This window comes from Pinus tabuliformis, chromosome Q (genome assembly GCF_031772625.1).
Source record: "Pinus tabuliformis cultivar Carrire ecotype Pingquan chromosome Q, CPIR1, whole genome shotgun sequence".
In the NCBI taxonomy this organism is placed as follows: Eukaryota; Viridiplantae; Streptophyta; class Pinopsida; order Pinales; family Pinaceae; genus Pinus; species Pinus tabuliformis.
This window is the reverse complement of record NC_142296.1, coordinates 7,883,045-7,909,986: the sequence shown is the minus strand read 5'-3', so window position 1 is coordinate 7,909,986 and position 26,942 is coordinate 7,883,045. Positions and strand designations below refer to the sequence as shown.

At 40.0% G+C, this 26,942-nt stretch overlaps 1 protein-coding gene across 1 annotated transcript in view; it reads right to left on the bottom strand.

Annotated features, from left to right (window-relative positions):
* Window positions 1-26,942, bottom strand: part of LOC149218004 (sulfate transporter 4.1, chloroplastic-like) — a 239,296-nt gene that overhangs the window by 79,514 nt on the left and 132,840 nt on the right. The window contains exons 8-11 of the mRNA XM_089383732.1: window positions 11,172-11,232; window positions 10,950-11,077; window positions 10,493-10,534; window positions 2,648-2,764 (exon numbers count right to left, since the gene is read on the bottom strand). Coding sequence (XP_089239858.1) covers window positions 2,648-2,764; window positions 10,493-10,534; window positions 10,950-11,077; window positions 11,172-11,232 — 348 coding nt within the window. The remainder of the gene's footprint in view (window positions 1-2,647; window positions 2,765-10,492; window positions 10,535-10,949; window positions 11,078-11,171; window positions 11,233-26,942) is intronic.

Sequence of the window (26,942 nt, the reverse complement as noted above, 5' to 3'; positions counted from 1 at the left end):
TGTTGCCTTCCTCTTATTTATACTTGTTGATCCCTCAGCTCATGTGGGCCCTTCCAACAATAATTCGAGCCCCCTGCTAAGAAATTTGAATTCCTTCACCAAGAAATGCATATTTTTGGGAAAATGGCCCCCAGATTCCACTAAGGAAAGGATTTTGACCCCCTTTTCCTAAGTGTCCCTCCAAAATTTACTTTAAGCCCCAAAAATGACAAAATTGGCAAAATTATGATTTTTCCTTGGCAAAATATTTAGGAAGGGGCATTACACTACAGTACTTGGTGTCATCAAAGGAAGAAGGGAAAGCACGAGAAGCAGGACCAGGCAGAAACATCCACAAAGATTGACAAATTGTCCTCTAGGTTGGAGGAAGATTTTTCCATGTTTGCAGTTATACCTCCTGAAGTGAGGTGGGGTGATATGGAGCTATAGTCCAAGGGTTGCATAGAGGTTCAGGCAACGCCCATTTAGGTGTCTTCCTCATGGATCATTAAATTGCTACGAGGGTCCATAGTGTTCAGTAGCAAGATGGATCAGTGCCAATGATACAGTTAGATTCCAAAGTGACGGTTGCAGACTAGTTGCAGTCAGGTGCTGAGGAGCGCACAACAGTGTTGGAGGCTCAGTAGCAAAGTCAACAACAACACAAATTCCTTAGTGGATATTGCGGAGGCTAGTAGCAGTTGGATGCTTGAGAGATAGATGCAGCATAGAAACACAATTTATTCAGTATTTTGGATGCTTCTCAGTTGCAGCAGTTGTAGTAGCGACAACAATAGATGAGACGGAATTGCAGTGCAGATGCAGAGTTGGCAGCAATATAGCAGTTTCAGCAACAACACAGATGCAACATTAGAGTTGCGCAGTAGTTGGTGCGCAGTGGCACGCAGTCACAGTGGCCAAAAATCAGTAGCGTATATAGGAGGTGATGCAGGGATAGGGTGTTGGAGCAATTCAGCAATAGAACACCTTCCTTGCTAAGAGGGAGTGTTAATTTTTATAGCATCGGATGGTGTTCTAGTCTCGACGGTTGTTAGAGAGGCTAAGAAACACTACGACTCCATAACCCAGAAAAGGTTTTAGGAAAATCCACCTAGAAATTCGTTAATTAAGTTAATTAATCAGTAATTAAATTTTTCCCAAGTCTAATTTAGAGAAAATGATTAATTAATAGTAATTAATAGAGGAAGGTGAGATTTCTCTAGAAACTCACAAGAATCGACTAAGAAATAATCTCATCCATTGATTATGTTTTAGTCTTGACCATTGGAGTCCCATAGTGAGATTATAAGAAGTCGATGGGTAGATGGAGGAACACACTTGAGATCGATTTCCTTGGGCAATTCGATTTTCCAAAGAGTAGCAACAGTTTGTCGAAAGAGTTCGAGTTAGAGAAGGGAAGAAGACACAGAGAGGGGTAGAGACAGTGAGTCCAGAGGAAGTCTTCCAGATCTAGATAGTCAGCAGCAGAAGGGTTGTATTTCCCAGCAAAGCTGCGCGGATAACTTCAGAGAGAGATCGATTTTGCTGAAGGGAACAGTGATTCAGTTATAGTTGGTTCCGATATTCTCCAAGAGGCCAAGTGAATTCCTTCCAACGGCAGAGACAGCCAATTCGTCATTTTTCCAGCAATTCCAAGACTTAGCGAGTTAGAGCCTACGCAAGCACTGCATAGAGGTTGTATGACTAGCTAGTTTTGCTAGTTGTTGGAGCTGGATCAAGCGTGGTGTTGAGGTATTTGCCTCAGATATTTTGGCCAATTTATTTTGCTGATTGGATTGCTAGTCGAGCATACATAGATTGTACTAAGAACTTCTCACTGTAGCGTAATAATAAATATTAAAAACCCTCGGCTGCTGCACCGGTTTTCCCAAGTTGGGTTTTTCTGGGTACTTTATTCCAAAATAACTGTCATAATTTGTGTGTGTGTGTGTGCCAATATTTACTCAGTTTGCAGTTTATCTTCCACAATATTTTTATTTTGGTGAAACATTGCAATTGTGAATTATTCATTGTTTGTCTTAGAAAATAAATTGTTAATTAATTTACAGTTAGAAGAATAATTCCCCGTTGCTGCAATAGTTGAAAAATTCACACCCTAGAAATCCATCTTGGCTATACTATAGAGGAAACTAAAAATGGGGACATCACAGAAAACTTAAAAGTTGTTGGGTTTTTCCCCAGTTAGGATTTTCCCCAGGTAAAAAGTTCTGTCTCTTATTTGGCTGTCTCCTCATGATCCTACTCTAATTATTATTTTACTGTTGATATTTTCTATATATAATTGCTTAATGATGAATGTGACATGAGATAAATTAGTTAAAGAATCATTGAAAAGTAATTATCAGATTATGAAATCATGAAAAATCAACATTTTTTTCATATTCAAAGGGCCAACAACTTCAGTAAGAATAATTGTAAAAGGGAATTATCTTCTAATCATAGAAAAATAATGGATGAGTTTCTTTTATAATCTAGCCTTACTATATAATGAAGTTTTCATCGATACTGAAAACATGCTAAAATGTGACATGTTGTTATTCATGAAGAAAATGATACCTCAAAGAAAATAAAGAAAGTAGTAATTAAAATTCTGCTCAAATAATGAAGTACTCTCATTTTTCTACTTCTAAATGCTTTGTTTACTTACTCCAACAAGTACTCCAATCTCAATGCCAAGGAATAGCGTGGTAATACTTGTTGTAACCCATAAAAGGAAATCTCTTTTATCAACACGCCAAAGAAATATAGCCTCTTCATAATCAATCTGTCATGAAAAATATTATTAATTACCATCAAAATTATCCTTTCACAATACTATCAAAATAAAAAAGAAATATTCTTTGTGTAATTAATTAGATGAATCTATTCCAATGCCTTCTAAGATGAAAACTAGTGGAAATTACATACACTGAGAATATAACACTTTTTCATGTTTGAGTATCACATATGCAATGTTAAAACTTAGAATTGCTGTAGCATCTAAAATGGCAAAGATAAAAGCTTCAATATTCTCAAGATTTTATTTGGCTGTTTCCTAGAAACACAAAACATTATTTCACGACCACAATACAATATCTCTATTATGCAAATAAGCTCTATGTATATAATCCATTTTGTCTGTAAGCTCATAATTTTGTAATAACTTTTAAGCTCTAGTTACTATATTTCCATGATTGTAAAATTCAACTTTCATGTAGGAAAGGCTTAATTTCCACCTATTGTATTAACATGGGCCTCAATCTAGGGTTTCTTTTTCTTTTATTTTTTAATAAATAGTGGTTTCTCCCCTCTTCCATAACTTTATATTTTGGATATCTAAAAAACAAATCTTCTTGGAGAGCTCTTCATTAAATCTGGATTGATAGGTGCAATCCACTTCAGTGTGCAAGTAGCCCAACAATTTGTGGTTTTCCCTCCTTGGAGCTTAATGAATACAACTTTTTTGGAGTATATGTGATGTGCAAGGGTTCTCTATTTTAATGTGTCACTAAATATTATGCTTCTTGAACCTAAAAGTGGTGTAGTTTCTTTCACATAGCAAAGGTGACTTGATCTATTTAAAGAGTATATTTACTACTTGGAAAGAATCTAGTGCAACACACATCTTTTCTCCTTTTCTATAGTGGTTCCAGGATTTAATAATCTGTGCAATATCTTAGGAATATTTGCAAACTTGTTGATTCCAATTCTAGGGTGAAGTTAAGTGTTAGTTGAAGGAGCATCCTTTAGAGTCATTCCTTGTGAAATTTCTGCATTAATTTCCAACAATATTAGGGTGGTGTTGTAGCTGTTGCGACAACACCTCCAAAAATCCGGGTAACCATTAAATTTTTGGAGCCCCTACATCAAGCCTAAGCTTTAGCCCCGCCAGGTCCTACCCGAAGGTTCATCAGTGTCGGTAAACGTGAAGAAAAATCCAAGTTTTTGACTAAGTTAAGCCAAGTCGCTAGTTCATGCCCCGATAGACCGGGTCCCATAGTCGGCACGTGACTATCGCTTGTACTCGCGACCACGGCAACCCTTGCAACCACGGCGACTCGCAGGCCGCAAGGTTGCATAGTCGCACTTCCAACCGCTCAACTATCCTACAACCCCGCGACCCCTACGACCCTCCAAGTCGCAAAGTCGCCTTAATTACCGTCAGTCACTTGTGCCACTATGCGACTATGCGACTCCACGACTCACAAGGTCGCACCGCCTATTCACACATTCCAACCTGACCTCACAACTCATGCGACTTCACGACCTGCGAGTCGCAAGGTCGCAATATCCGCACTCCCGACCCTCGTGACCTCCACACGTGCGATGATTTTATAAATAGGAGGGCACCCTGGTCGCATTTGGCAAGGCTCTGTTGGTCGCACTAGAAGCCAGAAATCCCTCCGACCCGACTTCGCGCGCGCGTCCAACTTCGATAAGTAACGGTCCTCCCTCCTGCAATGATTATTTTCTTCCAAATGTCACTGACTGCACCTCCTGACCTCTGGCTTACCTCCCACCCTAGGGTTTAGCCTTTTTACTTAGCTTTCCTTTCCATTTGTGCTTCATAAATTACCCTAGCCTTTCCCCGTTCCTCCACTCAGAGTTTTAGGTTTGCCTTGCATTTGATCCCCCTCATTAGATCAAGAACCCAAAGCTCCATCCTTTTGAAAGTGACCCTAGTCTCCCAAAGTCGTTCAGGGCCTTCTCTAAGCCAATCTGAGCCATAGTCGCGCATCCCACGGCTGCGATACCCTTCCCCTTGCGACTTCGCAACTCCTCTTTCCCGTGACCTCCTACCATTTGCGACCTGCGACCACCACCCGCTGTGCGATCTGCAACCTAATTTTGCGCATTGCGACCTTGCGGTCGCGCCCAACCCTTGACCTCAGTCACGCAGTCACATTCTTAACATTGGAGACCGTGCAACTCGCTCATCCCCGCGACCCTCCTTTCACCGGCTAAGTTTTCCTTTTATTGTGTTTTAATTTATTGTCATGCCCTCTCTCTCATCGTGGGATTGTGTTTTTGACATGCCAGGTGACGTCGAGCTCGAGTGCATATCCATTTCTTCTTTTGAAGACGAGATGGGTCACCCGACTACTAAAATAGCTCAAGGCACCTCGGGAAGCGAGGCATGGGAAGTTGATCCAAATGAACAGCCACCTATCTTTACAGACACGGCTTGCAACATAAATAAAACCACCAGGCTCTCTTGGTATGAGATCTATGAGGAATTTGCTAAGAGGGATATCCCGGAAACACAGGAGGACTTCCAAGTATATATCAACATCAAAAGGTCAAGATTACATAAAGTAGTGGCTCATCCACCAGTATTCCCGTGCGCTGAGATCATCGAATGGGTCTTGCAGTGTACAAGCACAGATGACTGGATGATTAGGGGTCATGATGGAGCACCTATAGCCACCATTGCTTCGACAAACATCAGTGCCTACTACAAATTGCCTGAGAAGCAGCAGATTTTTAACACCAAGTGGCTCACTGGATTCACTATCCCGACGAAAGACATCTTGAGGGATTGGTGGCAAGAACCTGCGAAATTCCGAGTCAGGACAAACCAGGCCTACAAGACAGAAGGGCTACGCAGAGTATATCAGTTAATCGCTGCAATGATGTGCCGACTATATGGCAAGGCAGACTGTGATGTGTTTTATGGCACGTGGGTCCCACTCATGTATGTTGTCGCCACTCAAGGAATTATTTTTAATTGGGCGAGCATCCTGTCATCATCCTTGAGGACCAACATAGCCGCCGCCCAAAGCCCACCCCTCGAGCAACCTCCAGAATTCTATATGTCTTCATACCTCCTTGATGTTGTCTGTTCGAGGTGCCACTTTGAGCATTGGAGCTGCAATTGGGACTCATCAGTATCCCAACCCGTCCACTGCCACTACAAAGTCTTCTGGGACACAACTTATAGAGCCACGTTGGATATAATATCTAAAACATTTATCATCCCATTATACCAACTGTTGTTCAGGGAAGAACCACCTTGCATGTCAAAGAGAGCCATGAGGACCGTGGTTAAAGTAGCTCATTGGTTCCCTATCGATGAAGGAACAATCGTCAGGGTGTTTGGTACTCATAAAGCTCCTCACGCTCTGCCCAAGTTCATCACAGATAGGACTCTTCTACGAGAGGTCTGCTACCAGATGACACAGGGTTTCTCGAAGGTGTTGAACAAAGGTAAGAAGAAACCTTGGCTGCCTTTCCCTCTCACTATTGGAGCGTACGTAGTAGAAAACTTCAAACAGGTGGAAGTGGAAGCTGAAGAACTGGAGGGGAGCCATTTCGTGACCCTAAATTACAGAACGTATGACCCCGAGAAGGTCGTAGCTGCCCACTATAAGAAGGCAAAATTCAGTTGGTCTTACGCCCACACTAGGAAGGATCTCGAGGACGGAATTAGGAACTGGTATAACTCCACAAGGGAGATCAGCCCCAGTGAGCAGCAGGCCATAGAAGATGAGCTCCTTGATGATTTCTAGGATGATGTAAGCCTCAGAGAAAGAACACCAAAGGGAGCCGAGGCATCAGGGAAGCGAAAAGGAAAAGAAGTGGAAGACCCTCTAAGCGACAGTGAGGAAGAGGAAGTTACACTCATACAAAGAAATGCCAAACTGGCAAGAAAGAAGCAAGAGCTAAAGAGGCGAAGAGAACTAGAAAGCAAACAATCGCAGGAATCCGACGACCAAAGCCAGGATGAGATAGAGAAGAAAAGGCAAGAAGACGAGAAAAGGTGGTAGGAAGAAGAAAAGAGAGCATAGGATGAGATAGAGAGAAAGAAGCAAGAAGAAGCCGAAAAGTAGAGACAAGCAGAAGAAGATGCGAAGAAAAAACAAGAGGAACAACAAAGATTAGAACAGGAACTGAAGAACATGGAGGAAGAGCTAGAAAGGCAACGGGCACTAGCAGAAAGAGAAAAGAGGCAACAGGAGGAGGAGCTTAGGGCAAACAGGGAAAAGGAAGTTGTAGTAAATGAACAAGGAGAGACGAGCAAGGTGGTCGACTCAAGCTCAGGACAAAGTGAGCTTCCTCCTTTGGATGTACCTCCCGTTACTCCCCTCACTGGTGGACACCTGCCCCTCCAAGAGCTAGGCATCTCAAAAGATCAAGATGAAGAGGTTCTAGATCTAACTAAAATCACATTTGATGAAGTAAACCTCAAAATTATACAGGAGAGGAAGAAATCCTGCAGCCGAAACCCAGCTGACCCATTGTCGGTAACTACGGCAACGAATATCGTGCCAAATATCACGTCAAATCCTCAAATGATCGCCTCCGCCGGTACAGCATTCGTGGCTGCCACAAAACACAACATAGCTTGGATGAGTAAACAGATTGTAGATTTGCAAAACAGGTTATACGCATTTGAGCAAAGGGCCACCGTTGCAGAACAAGGGAAGAGAAAGATGGAGGAGGAAAACGCGACACTCCACTTGTTACACACAGGATTAGTTGATTTCGAAGTGGTAGTCGCATCAAAAACAAAGATCTTGGGGGAGACTATGGTAGTAGTCTATGAAGAAATGGCAAAACTGCACCACACTATAGCTCCCATAGTGACCATTTAAACTCACTCAAAAGAAAGGGTTGCCATGCTCAAAGAGGCCATGACCGCCTTAGATAAAATACATGAGTGGTCTGAAAAGTACCCCAAAGCCCCGACAGTAGTTCCTAGGAAAGATTGGATCGCTATGTAGAATACCAGGGTCCAGCTTCGTATCAAAGTGCAATCCAGAGAAAAATTGGCCAAAGATGCGGAGAGGGTGTTGGCTTCCTACAGACAATTGTTCAGCAGTCTGGAATCAGTGATCCAACTGCATGGGTCCCCTTCTATAGGAGAAATTGGACAGGTAAGAAATCAAGAGGAGATCAATAATGAGGTGCAAGCATTCGTGGAGACATATAGACAAGTCGCCCGCACAGGAGATATGCCAATCTCAAGAGAAAATATCAAGCGTTACATTGTAGAACCAGTGAGGCTCTACACCAAGTTGGGTACCTTGAACAATCATATACGTGCCAAACGAAATACCCTTATCCTGGATGCACTAGAGTGCTTACACCGACATGATGAAGGCCAGCCACAAATCTCTCCCATCGCGGCAGAATACAACATATGGCGCGCTTACCTGACAGAAAAGCTCAGGCTCAACATTTCGGAACTCGCCATCTGTAGATTAGCCAACTAGGATAATATTCATTTTTCTTTTGTGTACTATGATAGCATAGAATACTCTATGAACGCAAAAGATCACATAGAATGCCAAGAGTCATTTGGTTGGTGAAAGGTCACTGGGAAGTCCAAGAGTCAAGAGTAGACCAAAGGTCTCTCTCATCCTATAAATGTAACCTCACGCCTCATTTGTGGGGGATTTTTGCTGAGGACTATTTTGGAGATTCATAGACATATTGCTTGAGAGAATTTTTGTCCTTCTAGTCAATACAGGAGTTAATTGTACGTTTTCACTATTGAATGCTTCAAATATCTATGTGCTTGTGCCATGAGTATTCTTCTCACTTAATGGATCGAATGTTCCCGAAAGCTATTTGATGTGCGGTCTCCCCTCATGCTGTTTCGCACTCCAAATCTAGTTTTTCTATGTATGAATGGTATTTGGTGTATTGACTCTATACTCATGCCTATGAACTATTTCTTTAGGTATTAGTATAATCTGTTTTTTTTTACAGCACAGTTATGTACGCTGATAAATGATTGATTGTTGTAAACTGATTTTGCAATCGTTGAGCATTATTTATCTAGTATGCACAAGTCTTATCTAAAGTCCTGCTAACAGTAACTTTACGTGAGATTGTGTGGTTTACCTTTTGCTATTCATGGTATATATATGGTACAGGATATTTGTCAATTATTCTCGTGTTTATTAAAGCTCATACATTCTATTAAGTTTATATCATATCTCCGTCCGAAGCTAGCTCCACAAAACTGAACGGCAGTCGAGCCTACATACCGGAAGGGATCTCCAACACACGCAGTGCAGGCTCTAGTTGGGAACCCTACACCAGAGAGATCCCCTTGACTGTTGGTGATAATTTCCAGCCCGTCAACAGGTGGATCTAGAGAGCTTCCGTGCCTCATCTCCAACCCTAATTACGATGAAAATAATCCCTCTAAGATAGTCCCTCGACTCCATTTCCCTTGTTGGGTTGGCCCTAATATCTATATCCTTCCATCACCCTTACTTCATAAGAAATACAAAGAACATTGTTTTACTAAGGCTACCCTCTTATCACCTTGTGTTTAAATGTTTAGTTTTAGTAATCCTACTTAGGGATGCCTCCACTGAGCTGAAGGAGAGGCTGCCTAATGCAGGGCAGATAGTTCGCTTTGCTGACAGTGGTAACCGTCCTAGTAGTTCCCTTTCCGGTTGCACCTTGTGGATTAGGACTTTTATCATTAAGTGCAGGTTGGAGAGGTAACAAGAAGCAAGGTAAATTAACAGAAATGTTTCAACTGCTTCATGAGTATTGTTAGCACACAGTGTATAACAGTTAACAAGTGCCATTTTCATCACACATATGGATAGTCTTCATGGGTGTGCTTCTATGTTTGCATGAGATGCTTGATTCATGATGATCTGATAGATTATAGTGATGTACTCTTGGATGCTGTCATATAATCAGCTTCATAACAAAGGTACTTCTTTACCACATGGTGTTACCACTTGCATACAGAATGATGGGTCATGGATTTCAAAGAAGAATGCTTTGGACTTTTATGTGTCTATTGACCGCTCATTTAGGGGTACCTTCTACATATTTCAAAACTCTTCTTGAAGGGTCCGATATTTTAATGAAGTACGTGGCATTCTACATGACTTGTTTTTCAGAGAGAGACAGAAAAGGATTTTACAACATAATTTGTACTACTGGCACAATTTCAACATTGATTCACTAAGACTGTTGTTTCTTTCAATTAGCAAACAGTGAGGTGACAAAACATTATATTGGCAATTTATTTCCCAATCATATTATCATATGAATAACTGTTTACAAGGAGTTTCTTTCCTTGGCATCCTTTAGATATTTGATGAGACGGGGATATTTTGTTATGAAATATTGAAAGCAAATGGTCTATCTGAATGATTGGGTTTCTTAATCGAATTTTGGAATTTTAAACTCCATGATAAACTAGGACAACCCATTGTAACATGTAAAAGTAATTCTCAATATTGATGAAAAAATCAGTGGTTTACTTTACTCCCCAAAAGAAAAACATTTGTGAACTAACAGACCCAATAATTGCTAAAATTTTGATTGTAATGACTCTCAACAGCCTGAAAGTTCTATCTCTTACTCCTTGCAAATATTTAAAGCTACACAATGCACATCACCATGGTCTTTCCTGTTAAACTTATGCTCTCAAAGCCTAGCTTTAACAAATCACCTTATAGAAATTTCCATCCCTTGAAAGTACTGCTGGGAAAGAAAAAAACAATAGAAATTGTGAAAACTGAAAGCTACATACCAGACCCATGACAGCTGATACCACAATTGCAGCCAGAGTGCACTGATCAATGACATGATTATGAAAGTTAGTAAGAACTAAGTTTCACTGCATAAACTTGTTAGGCATTAACCTATCATATTAAAAACCATGCAAGCACTTCTGATTCTATCTGTTGTGTGTTTTCTGATAATTAATGGCATCTGGCAAAGAATATGGCAACCTACTGAATCTTTTCTTCATTATCCAAAATAAATTACGAAGGTAAAACAATTTCCAACAATAATTTGAAACAGTCTGCAATCCCAGGTATAGTAAAAATTCTTTATGCAGCATTCCAAAAACTTTTTATCGAAGTACTTCTTTATGTAGAATCTAAGAATACAATGGCATGAGAAAAGGTTCAACAATGCTGAAAATAATCAGGAAAACATCTCAATAAGGTTTAATTGTCCATCCAGTGTAGAAATGAATGTACTTGAGGTATATCCGTAAAAAGAGGTGTCAAAAATTGAAGAGCGCAGAGAATTATCACTCCCATAATGAATCCAGATAAACCGGTCTTGGCACCACTTTCATTATTAACAGCCGATCTTGAAAATGATCCTGCAAACACATTAACAATCTAGTAGAATGATGATCATCACTACTGAAGCAAATTCCTATTCTTTAGTTAGGCATGAAATTTAAGTCTTCTTACCCGTGGTAGGATATGAAGAAAAGAATGAACCGCAAATATTGGCCACTCCAAGCCCAAATAACTGGTCAGAAGGAACCCAAAAATACATTTGTCAGCCATCCAAAAAAAACACTAATCCTTGAAATTTCGAGTAAACTTTTCACAAGCTAATATCACATATATCTACCTATAACAATGACAATAGTTGCTAAATGTATATGGTCACAACATCACAATTGGATTGTCTAATGTAAGAAAACTGTCCTGTGATTGCTCATAGCTGTATTTTCCATTTCATCTAAAAAAGCTACCACTTTTAAATACTTTCTTAATTACAGTGGAAAAGTTTTATTAAATAAATGGTGAATATACACTACTGGCAATCCTTATGGGGAATTATTGAACAGATGGAACTGCAGATGACTATTTAAATAGGCTTATGCTTCTCCCCACCAGTTAGAGTCTGCCTTTTCTTGAGAGCATACAGAGCTAAACAAATGGGCTTTTGACCCTCCCCGAACTCTTTATATGGGGAAGGTGATTTGGAGAGTCATCTAGGACACCACTATTGATTTTCTAGTGCAATCAAGACTAGTATAGTTTTTCAAAATTGATAACTACTTCCAATGATACAATTAGACTTCTTCTAGCATTCCAATCATTAAGCAGTTATACATGAAAAACTTCAACCATTCAATTTCATCAATAGAGCAATAGAGATCACAATGAACAGTAAACAAGAGACAAGAGACACCAGAAATTAGGCTCACAGCCAGGGCAAAACCCACAAGGGGAAAACCCAACCAATCTTTCCTTATGAGAGAGAAATTTTGTTCATCAATAGTACATCAAAATTATTCCAACAAGATTCCAAATCTGACCTCAATTTATCACAGTGTTGCAAAAATCGTGATTTCTTCCCTAAAACGATTAAATAGGCGATTCTTTCGAAAAAATCATAATTTTTTCCCCAAAAAATCGTAATTTTTGTATTTTTAAATTTTTAATTTTTTTTTTTTTTTTTGTATTTTTTTAATTTTGTCGATTTTTTGCAGATTTTTACCGACTTTTACAATTTTCTTTTTCCAGACCCTCGCCGATTTAATCCCAATTGTGATTATCACAAAATTGATTTATCCAAGTCAAAACCAGTTGATGAGAGAGAAAGTCAGTTCTGGTCAAAGTTTGATCTGCAATAGAAGGGCCGAATTTTGGCCTGTGGAAGACAGTCAAACCTCAGTCAATGAATCCCTGAAATCTTTAGTCAAAATCACAGGTTTGACCAGCGGTCAATGTGCCCAGAACAGAGATGAATATGCAGTTAAACAGAGTCAAAGTCTTCCTGAAATGCTTGGCCTCCAAGACAGTCAAAGAGTTTGGTCGAAGTAGAAGTAAACTAGCCCAAGTCAATGCAAGTCAAACAGATAGAAAGAAGCTGGTCAACGCTCATCTGAAATGTCTCCTTGACTCCTTTGCACATGTGGATGGACCTCTGCAATTTTCAGATCGAATTGTTGTGTGATGAGATGCCAAAATGAACTCCAACAAAGTCATATTTATATGTGGTTGAGGAGGTGCCTTTTCACACATGTGGGGCTGACTTGATGTAATTTAGGCCGTGTTACCCACCACTAGTGGTGACCACATAGGGGAATTTTCTCCTAGATTTTTCTTCAGCCAGCAGCCCCTGACAGCCACCAGTGTAGCCAATATATTGTGTCAATTGATCTCCACTCCCTAAGCATCATATGTCCCCTTGCCCATCTATTGAGAGCATATGTTTGAAGGTGGGCCATCTAATCCTAAAGGTATGTCTTTCATTGTGAAATCGGGTGCTTATGCTTGTTTTTCCTTGGACACATTGGGTATGGTTTATTGGGTGACTTGGATGAAGGAAGGGTTTTGACTGTAGTCTTGCTCCCTCACCTTAAATTGGGGTTAATCCTCAACCCTAGTCCCGTGGGATCTTCCCTGTTGGCTTATAGCTTCAGGATGGGCATTACTTGGGAAACCCCAATTTTGGTAGCGTGGTCCCATTTTTCCGTTTCATATTTTTCACTTCTCTTTGCACATTACATGCCTTATTTCATCATCTTCCCTCTCTAGGTCCACATGACCATTGGATCCACAAGGCTCTAGTACTCCCCCTACCCTTGTCCACATGTTTGGGTTGGGTCTAGAAATGTTGTCTCGGAGGTTGATGCAACAAAAAAAAAAGGATAAAAGCATATCATGGCCACATCAAAAAGAAAATTATATCACAAAATGCAAAAGATGGTCGGACATTATCATATGTCACCATAACTAACCCTGATGGGGCCTCATTTTCCCTCTATAGGAAACCTCGATTGCCTGATCATGTTGAAGATATCAACCCCTTCCTATTTCATGTGTGTAGTAGCCCTAAGATCAAAGCTTTGAGGAAGGTGAACCAAAATCCTTCTAGTGGGCATTCCAAGCCAATCAAGCTTCCTACTTCTCGAGAGGTCTGCCACATCAAAAAACCAACCTTAGGCCGACCATTCCTAAGAAGAAATGGGTCCAAACACCAAAGAGAGATTACCAAGTAGGTGACCTTGTCTTGCTTGATAAAGACCTCATCCCTGTCAAAATCCATGGGACAGTAGGTGTGGGTTACTTATACATCACTAAACCTGATGGTGAACTTTTACCTTTCTCGGTGAAAATGAACTCCCTCGCCTTCTTTGATGGAAATTGACAGTGGCACGTTGGCACCGTTTGGAACCGATTAGAACGTAAGGTTATATAATTATATAGTATATAGTCAATAATACTATATACTATAAAAAAAACTATGTTATATAATTAAATTAATTAATTTAATTTAATTATTTAAAAAAATAGTTCAAATTAAAAGCTGGCGGACAAATATACACCCCCACAAACCCGTTCAATGTCGTCAATGAAAATGACCGATTTCAGCAAAATATTGATTGATCTTGAGAATAAGATTACTAGCCACTCCGATGATTTCAACCAAAAATTAGTCGATCTCGAGAGTAAGGTTATTGAACATTCCGACGATATCAATAAGCTTCAGAATATGACAAATCGGATAGAACAACAGCTCGGGCAGAACTATCCCAAATCCGAAATGAATCATTTTGTGTGACAGGCCGAAGGTTACACCAGAACAACTACTCCAAGATGATGGAGGTAATCAACAGCACAATTCATCAGATTCAACAAATTCAGCAAATTCTCATGAAAAAACGGAGTCTCCAAAAAAATCATCCACGCACCATCAAGGAAATAGTAACGCGACTTTTTCAAATAAGAAACTCTGGAATACATTCAACAATCAATACCCTCTTTTTGCTCCATCGTTAGCGACGTATCAAAGAAGAGAAAAAATCGAGCTACTCAAATTCGATGGTAACGAAAAATGTAGCGTTGCGTCACTGAATAAAGTAGAAGAATATTTCGAGATTTACGATATTGGCAATGATGACGAAAAGATTAGGCACGCTTCCATGAAAATGGAAGGGAAAGCATATAATTGGTATATGTGGTGGAAGAAGACGACACTCGCTATTAGTTGGAGAAAATTTAAGGATGCATTCTTTATAAGATTCGAAGGTGTAAAGGAAGAAGAGTTCTTTTCAACACTCATCAGATTGTGACAAAAAGGGAATGTGGATAAATACACTCGAGAATGGGAGACCTTAGTGACACGAGTACCTGGGTTATCAGAATCTTGTCTAATTCAATCATACATCTCTGGAATTAAAACTCATCTACGAGTAGAACTTTAGCTTCATGACATTACGTCAATAGAAGTAGCAAGACAAAAAGCAAAATCTGCTGAAAGGAAATTTGAACAAATACTGTGGTCAAAACCACAAAAAGTATATTCGAGACGAAGAATGCCCCAGACTATGAATATGGATAATATAAGATATGTTCCACCACATCTTCGTGCAGGCGAAAAATCTAACATGGAAATGCAAAGGATAAAAGAAGGCAAATGCAAACGTTGTGGCGCGAAGTGCAACCCTAAACCTAGGTGTGCTAAAGGAAAAGAATCAAAGAACCTATATAACTGTGAAGCAACTAATGATTCAAACAGTGATAAATCAGACATAAAAGTAATAGAAGATGCCCCAGAATTCTCTCCAAAATTAGATGACGGAAGTATTCCGCAAGTGTCACTATCAGCTATGACAGGTATATCACAACCCCAGACTTTAAAATTAAAAGGACATATAAAGAAGAACAACGTAGTGGTTCTCATCGACTCTGGTAGCACCCACAATTTTTTAGATGCAACCATGGCAAAGAGACAACATTTTTTCATTCCCCTTGCCTAACATGAAGGTGATGGTAGCCGACGGTAAGAAGATTGAAAAGGTAGGTAAATGCCATAAGGTCAAATTACAGATTCAAGACTTTAATTTAGAATCCTTGTTTTTCATTGTACCATTAGGAGGAGTAGACGTGGTCTTAGGTATCCAATGGCTACGAACCCTAGGCACTTATTCTGCCAATGATCCAAAATGGATCCTAAATAACCCTCTAACTCTTCAAAGTCTCCTAAAGATCAAAACAATTGCAAAAGGAGAACTCTTAGAAATGGCGATAACACTATCGGGAGGCAAAAACAGTAAGAAACAGTGGAAAAACAAGTCATTGACAAATATGCATAGGAGCCGTCGGATCTAGCCAATCAACGGTCCAAATCCAATCGGCGGTGACAGGCGGAGGCTATCGGGGGCAACCATATGATAGTTGCGATCGCGAGTAGCGCAGGTCAACGAGGACCATCGATCAAGCACGCATATTGACGGCCCGGGTTAACGTGCGATATCGCAATCGACAAACACAAAGGAGCACTTACCAAACGGCTCGGGGCTTATGCGATATGCGATTGCGACAAGTCGCATCGCAATATTGCGTCGGAGCAGTACAATGGAGCGGGGCTACATATCTATATATATATATATATATATATATATATATATATATATATATATAGATATATATAGATATGCGATAGCTAGACCTGACGAGGCTATAGGCGATATTTGATGTATTTTGAGATCCGTCAAATAGTTGTTTTCTATGTATTTTCGCGTATTTCGTTTAATAAACGAAATATGAAGGGAAGCGCTGATGGGATGAAACCGGACCCGAAAGGGTTTGTAAACGCCACTTCATAATTGTTTCAAGTCCGATAAAGCCATATTGTTGGGATTTTCAATGTTTTAATGTATTTTTATAAATACAAAGGGAAACCACAGAATGGGCAATTGCGACATGCGATAAGCGATTAAAGGTGGACCAGATAGAAGTATAAAGCAGATTTATGAATATTTGAAGTCCGATGAACTATGTTTTGGCGGATTTTTCCCGTGTTTGAATGTATTTCTCTGTGTAAACAGAGAATGGCTATTTCGGGGATTTCAAAGGCTCGATGGTCCTTTTCGTTGCAGAACAGGTGGCCACCTCCCCTGAAGGCGTTATGCCATGATTGCTAACGCTTAGAAGGGGGATTCGAGCAGACAGAGACCGGGAGCCAAAAAGCCCGAGAAGAGGAAATGAACAGACAGCGCCGATTGGCTTTAAAGCCACAGGCTGACAGAGACAGAGGGAGCAGCACTGAGACGAAGAGAAAACAAAGACAGAGAGTGAAAGAAAGAGCCTGTGTACTCAGAGAGGATCAAGGGATTCAAGAAAAACTCTTGTTGTTTGCATCTGTTGTGTTGAGACTCAATTTGAGCTCACACTTTGTAAAACTCTGCTCTTGAAGACATAATAGAGAGGCCACCACTAAAGGCTGGACCAGGAGACGTAGCCCAAGAGTTTTGGGTGAACTCCATATTAAAATTGTTGTGTTTATGTGTGTTTGTCTATTATGCTTCTTTACTGCTCATTGTCTGCATTATTCGCAATCTTATCGATTCGTTGCACTAAGTAATGTAGGCAAATCCATGTACATGAGTCTGTAATACCTTAAAAGTAATCTAAGATCTCATTTTCAAATCAAGTGGTATCAGAGCTTTTGGTTTTGATTTGTTAAGGCTAGACAAGCTTGTGTTGGACTTTTGTTGAATGCTGACTAGGTCAAAGCTCAAACTGGGAAAAGGAGAACTTGTTGAGGCCAACCCAAAAATAGGAAGAGTCTATCCTAGAAGGAGAATGGCAGAAGAAACTCACATGGAATCAGAATCTCAGTTCATGGACAGTTTCTTGACCATGAGAGCCATGGTAGAAGAGATGTATCGAGAATTCAAGAAAGGTCGAGGTGAAAGTACTTCAACCTCCAAACAAGACAAAGGAGCTGAAGAACCTTCTCTAGATGCCCCAGAGGGAAAAGGGAAAGGGGAAAAGCCTCCTCCATCATCTCCTCCACCATCTCCTCCATCATCCTCATCTCCTAGCCTTGATGGGAAGAAAAAGAAGAAGACTTCTGTGATTAAATTAGATGTAAAATTTGATTTGCCAATTTATGATGGGGAATTAAATGCAGAAAAGCTAGATAACTGGATTAGACAGATTGATGTATATTGCAGGGTGCAAAACATCGATTCAGAAAGGAGAAAGATTCAGTTGGTCAGTCTTCGCCTTGGAGGAACTGCCCTAGTGTGGTGGGAAGGCAGGACACAAGCTGATTTGAAGAAACATGGTAAAATTATTTCTACCTGGAGTGAATTTGTTTCTGCCATTAAAAAACAATTCTATCCACTAGCTTATATGCAGCAAGCAATGATGAGTTGGCAAACTCTTCGCCAATTAAAGGGGCAAAGTGTACAAAGCTATACCCAGGAATTTAGAAAAGGAGCCTTAATTCTAGGCATTTCTCTAGACTCACCTGAAACTTTGTTGAAGTATATAGGTGGTCTGCATAGCTATTTGAGGCGCACCATTCTCATGTTTAACCCCACTAGCATAGATGAGGTATCCGTTCAGGCTACACATCTAGAGGCTAGAGGCAAGAATGTGAACCAAGAGATTGGGGGATCATCAAAACCCACTGCAAGCAAGAACAAGGAAAAGAAGAAGCAGAAATGGAAAGAGAGGAAGACAAACGTTGTACAGAAAGGCAAACCTTCATGCACTCACTGCAAGAAGGATGGACATGATGATGAACATTGCTGGTCTTTGCATCCGGAGTTGAAACCCAAGAAGTTCGATGGCAAGAAGAAGAAGACTGCTGCTGCTATTCAGAAAGATTTGGGGTCAGACTTAGGTGATGAAACAACAGTCACAGCCACAGGTATAAAAGGTAAAAATTCTGAAGCATCTACTAGTAATTCTGCACAAACTATTGATAATGAAGAAAATGAGAGGAAAAGACATGAGCTTTTTCATATTAGAGTTATTTCCAAGCATCAAAAGATTGATACTTTATTTGATAGTGGATCACAAGTAAACTTGATTTCTGAAGCAATTGTAAAGAAGTTGGGATTACTAACCACACCTCACAAGAAGCCATATCCATTAGGTTGGGTATGTGATAAAGCAAAGCTACAAGTGACTAGACAATGTAAACTTAGGTTTTCTATTGGGTCAGCATTTGTAGATGAGGTTGAGTTAGATATAATTCCCTTGGATATATGTGGTACTGTTTTAGGAAGTCCTTACTTGTATGATAGAAAAGCCATTTTCTATAGAGCTGAAAATAAGTATTAACTCACCAAAGATGGAATATAATATATTGTGAGAGCTCATAAACTCAAAAGTAATTACTCTCATAAACTTAGGGCAGATGAAAAGAATTGTAAATTCATGCAAGCAATTTTTACTAATGGTTGTAAAGGAAAAGAACCCTGATAAAACCAATGTATTTGAGGGCTGTGATGCTAAACAGAAAGCTGATTTAGAAAAATTTGTTTCAGAATATGATATCCTATTTCAAGAACCTAAAGGTCTGCCACCCAAAAGGGAAATTGTACATGATATTCATTTGCAACAAGATGCTCCATTGCCTAACATCGGAATGTACAGGTTATCTGCTTTAGAGAATGCAGAGATCAAGAAGCAAGTACAGGAGCTGCTCGACAAAGGGTTCATAAGACCAAGCACATCACCATGCGGATCTCCAATCGTGTTGGTGAGAAAGAAAGATGGTTCATGGAGGATGTGCATTGATTACAAAGCACTGAATAAAATAACGATCAAGAATCGTTATCCCCTTCCTCGCATTGATGATCTATTGGATCAGCTGAAAGAAGCAGTCTACTTTTCCAAGTTGGACTTGCGTAGTGGCTATCATCAGGTCAGAGTAGCAGAACAAGATGCATGGAAGACTGCTTTCAAAACAAAGCAAAGGCTGTATGAATGGCTGGTTATGCCTTTTGGCTTAACTAATGCTCCCACCACTTTCATGAGAGTTATGAATGATGTACTTAGGCCTTTTATTGATGATTTTGTAATTGTATATTTCGATGACATTCTTGTTTTCAGTGAAACATGGGAAGAACATTTGAAGCATGTAAAACATACTCTATATGTTTTAAAAAGAGAAAATCTCTATGTTAAGTTATCGAAATGTGAATTTGGAAAAATATCTTTAAATTATTTGGGTCATATTGTAGGGGGTGGTGAATTGAAGGTAGATCCCTCTAAGGTTGAAGTCGTTATGAACTGGCCTAAACCCAAATCTACTACAGAAGTTAGGAGCTTCGGTTGAAGTCATTGTGAACTAGCCTAAACCCAAATCTGCTACAGAAGTTAGGAGCTTCCTAGGAGCAGCACAATACTGGAGAAAGTTTATTGCTAACTTTTCCTTGATTGCAGCTCCCTTACATGCTTTAATAGAATTAAACAAGGTGTTTTAGTGGGGAGGCAAACAACAAAAAGCCTTCGACACCTTGAAAGAAAAATTAGTACAGCACTATTACTAGCATTGCCAGATCTTCAACGACCATTTGAGAGTGAAACAGATGCCAGTGACTATGCCATGGGAGCAGTGTTGATGCAACATGATAAACCCATATGCTATCATTCCAAGACATTTAATTCTGTAGTAGTTAATTATCTCACATATGATAAAGAACTGTATGCATTAGTACAGAGTGTGAAAAAGTGGAAACATTACTTAATGGGCAAAGAAACAATCATCCATACTGATCATCAACCACTTCAGTATTTGCACTCACAAACTAAATTGCAGCAATCAAGACACTATAGGTGGATGGGTTTTCTACAGCAGTTTCATCTTGTCATCAGATATAAGAAAGGCGTACACAATAAAGTTGTAGATATGTTGTCTAGACCAATCATAAATGCATCTACTATACTTAAGCATAACTCAGTAATGCATGAAAGCTACATTGAACAATATGCTCAAGATATAGATTTTAAAGATGTATATGCAACTTTAAGTCATGGCAAACAAGTAGAAGAATTGGATTATTATGTTAAGGACTAACTCTTGTATCATTTGGGAAAGTTATGCATTCCACAAATTGAAAGAGTTAACATAATTCGGGAAGCACATACTTCTCTGATATCAGGTCATTTTGGTGTAAGTAAAACAGTTGCACAGCTACAAAGATTCTGCTATTGGCCAAAAATGCATGAAACAGTTTCTAGATATATAAAAGGGTGTACCATGTGTGCTAAAAGCAAGCCCAACAATAGAAAATTAGGCTTGTACACTCCACTACCAGTTCCTTCTCATCCTTGGGAAAGTGTTTCCATGGACTTTGTTGGGGGATTGCCAAAATCTAGAAAAGGTCATGACTATTAATATGTTATTGTGGACATGTTCAGCAAAATGTGTATTTTAATACCTTGTAACAAGCAAATTACAGCTGAACAAACAACGAAGTTGTTCTTTCAGCGTGTCTGGGTTCATTTTGGGTTACCCACTTCCATTGTATCTGATCGAGATTCCTGATTTGTTGAGAAGTTTTGGTCAAGTCTGTGGTAATTGATGGACACCAGACTGAAGAAGAGCACAGCCTTTCATCCACAAACAGATGGCCAAACAGAGGTGGTTAACAGGACAGTGATCCAGTTGCTCAGGGGCTACTGCAGCAAGCATCCCAAGCTTTGGGATGAACATTTATGTTATGTGCAACATGCTTACAACCGTGCCAAGCATTCTTCTACACAGAGATCTCCATTTGAGACTTGTTTTGGCTTTACACCAAGGTCTCCCTTGGATTTTGTCTTTGAAAAAGACATAGTAATTGATGAACACAGTGATGTGGACAAAGCAACCAAGTTCATTGAACAGATCCAAGAAATTCACTAGGCAGTGCAGGAACAACTGGAAAAGAGCCAGGCCAAGTATAAGGCAAGGCATGATAAGCATCGAATTGAGCATAGCTTCCAAGTTGGTGATCAAGTCTGGTTGTACATCAACAAAGACAGAATGCAAGGTGAAGGAAAGAAGCTGAAGCCAATAAGGTATGGGCCTTTCAAGATACTTGAGAAAATTGGTGAGAACGCTTTTTGCCTTGATTTGCCAGCTTACATGCACATCTATTCAGTGGTTAATGCAGAAAATTTGAGACTGTTTGAACCTTCATTAATTGAAGATCCCGAAGAGCAAAGTCAGTTGCCTTCTATTGATGATCTGTTGCCTGAATATCTCAATGAGTTGCAGGAAGATACAGTTCTGGACAGGAAGGTGAGAACTATGCGCAGAGGGGATATTGAGTACCTTAGAATTGGACTCAAAGGTTCAAAACCAAGCAGTGCACGATGGATGGAAATTGGACAAGTGAGGAAGCTATATCCTCACTTGATCGATGCTTGAAAACCAACTTTTGGTGGTCCAAAAGCTTTTTCAATGGGGATGCGTGATCCAAAATGGATCCTAGATAACCCTCTAAGTCTTCAAAGTCTCCTAAATATCAAAACAATCGCAAAAGGAGAACTCTTAGAAATGGCGGATAACACTATCGGGAGGCAAAAACAGTAAGAAACAGTGGAACAACAAGTTATCGGCAGCGATGCACAGGAGCCGTCGGATCTGGCTGATCAGCGGTTCAGATCCGATCGGCACATCGCAATCGGCGGTGACAAGCGGAGGCTATCGACAACAACCATATGACAGTTGCGATCGCGATTAGCGCGGGTCAACGAGGGCTGTCGATCAAGCGCGTAGATCGACGACCCGGGTTAATGCGCGATATCGCAATCGGCAAACACAGAGGAGCGCTTACCAAATGGCCTGGGGCTTATGCAATATGCGATTGGGACAAGTCGTATCGCAATATCGCGTCGGAGCAGTACAACGGAGCAGGGACACACACATATATATATATATATATATATATATATATATATATATATATATATATGCGATGCGATAGCCGAACCCAATGAGGCTATAGGCGATAGTTGATGTATTTTGAGATCCATCAAACGATTGTTTTCTATGTATTTTCGCATATTTTGTTTAATAAACGAAATACGAAGGGAAGCGCCGATGTGATGAAACCGGACCCGAAAGAGTTTGTAAATGCCACTTCATAATTGTTTCAAGTCCGATAAAGCCATATTGTCGGGATTTTCAATGTTTTAATTTATTTTTATAAATACAAAGGGAAACCATGGAACGGGCACTTGCAACGTGCGATAAGCGATTAAAGGCGGACCCAATAGAAGTATAAAGCGGATTTATGAATATTTGAACTTCGATGAACTGTGTTTTAGCAGATTTTCCCCATGTTTGAATGTATTTCTCTGTGTAAACAGAGAATGGCTATTTCGAGGATTTCAAAGGCCCAATGGTCCCTTCCGTTGCAGAATAGGTGGCCACCTCCCCTAAAGGCATTATGCCATGATTGCTAACGCTCAGAAGGGGGATTCGAGTGAACAGAGACCGAGAGCCAGAAAGCCCGAGAAGAGGAAATGAACAGACAACGCCGATTGGCTTTAAAGCCACAGACTGATAGAGTTAGAGGGAGCAACACTGAGACAGAGAGAAAACAGAGACAGAGAGTGAAAGAAAGAGTCTGTGTACTCAGAGAGGATCGAGGGATTCAAGCAAAACTCCTGTTGTTTGCATCTGTTGTGTTGAGACTCAATTTGAGCTCACACTTTGTAAAACTCTACTTTTGAAGACATAATAGAGAGGCCACCACTGAAGGCTAGACCAGGAGATGTAGCCCAAGAGTTTTGGGTGAACTCCATATTAAAATTGTTGTGTTTATGTGTGTTTGTTTATTATGCTTCTTTATTGCTCATTGTCTGCATTATTTGCAATCTTATCGATCCGTTGCACTAAGTAATGTAGGCAAATCCATGCACATGAGTCTGTAGTACCTTAAAAGTAATCTAAGATCTCATTTTCAAATTAGCCAACCATCAAGAGAGGTTATAAGTCTTAACTAGGAAGGGCAAAGGTACAAGTTATACGGATTCCAAGCACTAGAGAATCAAATCGTGTCATCATCCCAAATGATGAAGATGATTCGAAAAGAAGCACCAGCGTATGTAGTACAATGTCACCAATTAGAAATGTTATCTGCAAACATGATCAGCGAAGAGTCACCGGAAGTACAAGAGCTAATTCAGAAGCATGAAAAAGTATTCCAAGACCTACCCATGAAAATGCCTCCTAACAGGGAAATCGAGCATACAATAGAAGTCAAAGCAGGATCAGACCTCGTCAACATCAAGCTGTATCGATATCCACATCACCAAAATACTGAAATTGAGAGATTAATCCAAGACCTTTTAAAATGTGGGATCATCTCGAAAAGTAAGAGTCCATATGCTGCTCCAGTGGTATTGGTAAGGAAGAAGGATGGATCATTCAAGCTATGCATTGATTATAGAGGATTAAACAAAATAATGATTAAAAACAAATTCCCAATTCCCTTTATTGACGAAATGTTGGATGAACTACATGGTGCAAAATACTTCTCAAAATTGGACTTAAGGTCAGGCTATTACCAAATCAGAATCAGGTTGGAAGACATATCAAAAACTGCATTCTGAACACACAAAGGTCAGTACGAATTTAAAGTAATGCCCTTTGGGTTAACCAATGCACCAACAACATTCCAAGCCACTATGAACGAGTTATTTCGTCCATATCTTAGGAAGTTTGTATTAGTATTCTTTGATGATATTTTAATTTACAGTAAAACTTGGAAGGAGCACCTACAACATTTGGATAAAGTTCTTACACTACTGAAAGAGCATCAGTTCTACGCCAAGAAATCCAAATGCACCTTTGGGAAGGAAGAAGTAGAATATCTCAGACACATAATATCCCATGAAAGAGTAAAAGTGGACCCTAATAAAATCAAAGTTATAAAGGAATGGACCAAACCAGGTAATATATCCAAGCTAGGAGGGTTCTTAGGATTGACTGGATACTACCGAAGATTTATTAAAAACTATGCACACATAACTGCACCTCTAACAAACCTTTTAAATAAGAATTCATTTTAATGGAATGAGGAATCTGGAAGGTGTTTTGAAGAACTGAAGGAAGTTATGTCTAATGCCCTGGTATTGGAAACTCCAGACTTCTCTAAACCATTTATCATTGAGTGTGATGCTTTCGGATCTGGTATAGGTGCAGTGTTAATGCAAGAAGGGCATCCAATAGCTTTTGAAAGCAGGAATCTCAATAAAAGAGAACATCTTAAGTCCACATACAACAAGGAAATACTCGCTATTATGCACGCACTGGCTAAGTGGAAACAATATATTTTGGGAAATAAGTTCTCCATTTAAACAGACCATAACAGTCTCCAGCACCTCCTTCTGTTGGAATTTCTATATTTAACCTGTTAGAAATTCTTCCTGTACTATCTGATTTATTTCTTCCTACTTGTTCAATTACTTAACAAGTTATTAACATGTAAATACTGAAAATAAATACAAGTATGGTATCAACACATACAGATCATCAGCCGAAAGTAAACAAGTACACAAGTGACACCATTGTTTTTAGACTAATGTCTCTGGAAAAACCCAATGCGGGAAAATCGGTGCAGCTATTCAGAGGGTTTTAAGTTTTATTATTATGCAGTTTCAAAATACAACCTGGGTGCCAGAAATGACTCACCCAACCTAGAATGCCCTTGACAGTAGTACCTCTTAGCTGGAGACAGATATTCCGACTAAATCACTGGATGAACGATCCCACAGCAACAATGTAGCTTCTGTTGCTTTGCGTCACTCTGATAGGGACTGCATCACCCTATTCGACTCTCCAGCTCATAGTCTGTCCCACGAAATCCTCCAGCGCTGCCTCTAGGCCCTGCGTCAGCCTCTCTGGCCTCTGTGTCAACCCCTAGACCCTCTGTGTCTCACACGCTGGCCTCTCTGGCTCTGCGCAGCTCCTGGCTAGCTCTACGTCAACCTCTCCCGGCTCTGCACTGATCCTCCTGGTACTAACTCTGCCTCTCTACTATGTATTCACTGCCCCTCAGCTGCAACTTAGATCACTCACTTGATTTCCTCAGCAAACCCTGCCCCAGAAAATCGAATTCTTGATCAACTTGGTGTGTTTTCCAACTGACCCTCAAGCCTCCTCTTATACTTTTCTCATTGGTCCATCAACGACCGAGATTAAATCTCTAATCAATGGCTAAGATTAGATTTGGCTTGATCCATGACTTTTGGACCCTTCTAACCCAATTTTATATTAATACCCATTAATATTTTATTTTTCCTAAGTTTAGACTTAGGAACTCCATTAAAAACATTAATTATTTTAATATCTACCAAGCTGGTTAGAAACTACCCAAACCATTTCTGGGACTTGGAGATCTCATGTGCTTTAGCCTCTCCACCAATTTTTATGGCTAGAGCACATCAGATGCTACCCCAAATCAGCACTCCCTCTTAGTGAGGATTGTGCTCTAGTAATACTCCTCACTGAGTATCACCCTGATCATCCAGCATCAGTCCCTGTGCTGATGCTAGGCCTCTCTGCGCAACATCCTCTGCACTGTTGCATCCTGTACTGCTGCCCATGGCCCTGCCACTGCCACTGCTGCATCTGTACGGTAGCTCCCTCTGCATCTATGTTGTTGCTGGTCCATATACCCAATAATGCATCTGCACTGCATCCCCTTCTCCTCACGTTCCATCATGCTGCCCATAGCATTGCCACTGCTAATTGTTGCACTGCAACCCAATCACTGAGAAGGAATTAACTGATCCACCCAATTCTGACAATCAATATTTACCAATAAAGTATTACCATATCCTTTTGTACTAGGATTATCAAATCTGATATTAACCGACTGCAAATTTTCTCTGTATCTTGAAAATGGACTAGTTGCTGCTGCTTCATGTGCAGATGTATCATTAGGATTTTTACTTCCTTTATTTTGGAAGAAAAAGGGTTCAGTCCTTTCTCTTTTTGAACTAGATTCCCCTTGGGTCTGTTCTCCTGGTGTCTTGGAAGTAACACCCGACATGGCGAAAATTTGGGGAGTAGATGGTTGGCCATTCTTTGATAGAAAATGGCCAACCATCTACTCCCCAAATTTTCGCCATGTCGGGTGTTACTTCCAAGACACCAGGAGAACAGACCCAAGGGGAATCTAGTTCAAAAAGAGAAAGGACTGAACCCTTTTTCTTCCAAAATAAAGGAAGTAAAAATCCTAATGATACATCTGCACATGAAGCAGCAGCAACTAGTCCATTTTCAAGATACAGAGAAAATTTGCAGTCGGTTAATATCAGATTTGATAATCCTAGTACAAAAGGATATGGTAATACTTTATTGGCCATGTCAGGGGTTACTTGCAAGACACCAGGAGAACAGACCCAAGGGGAATCTAGTTCAAAAAGAGAAAGGACTGAACCATTTTTCTTCCAAAATAAAGGAAGTAAAAAACC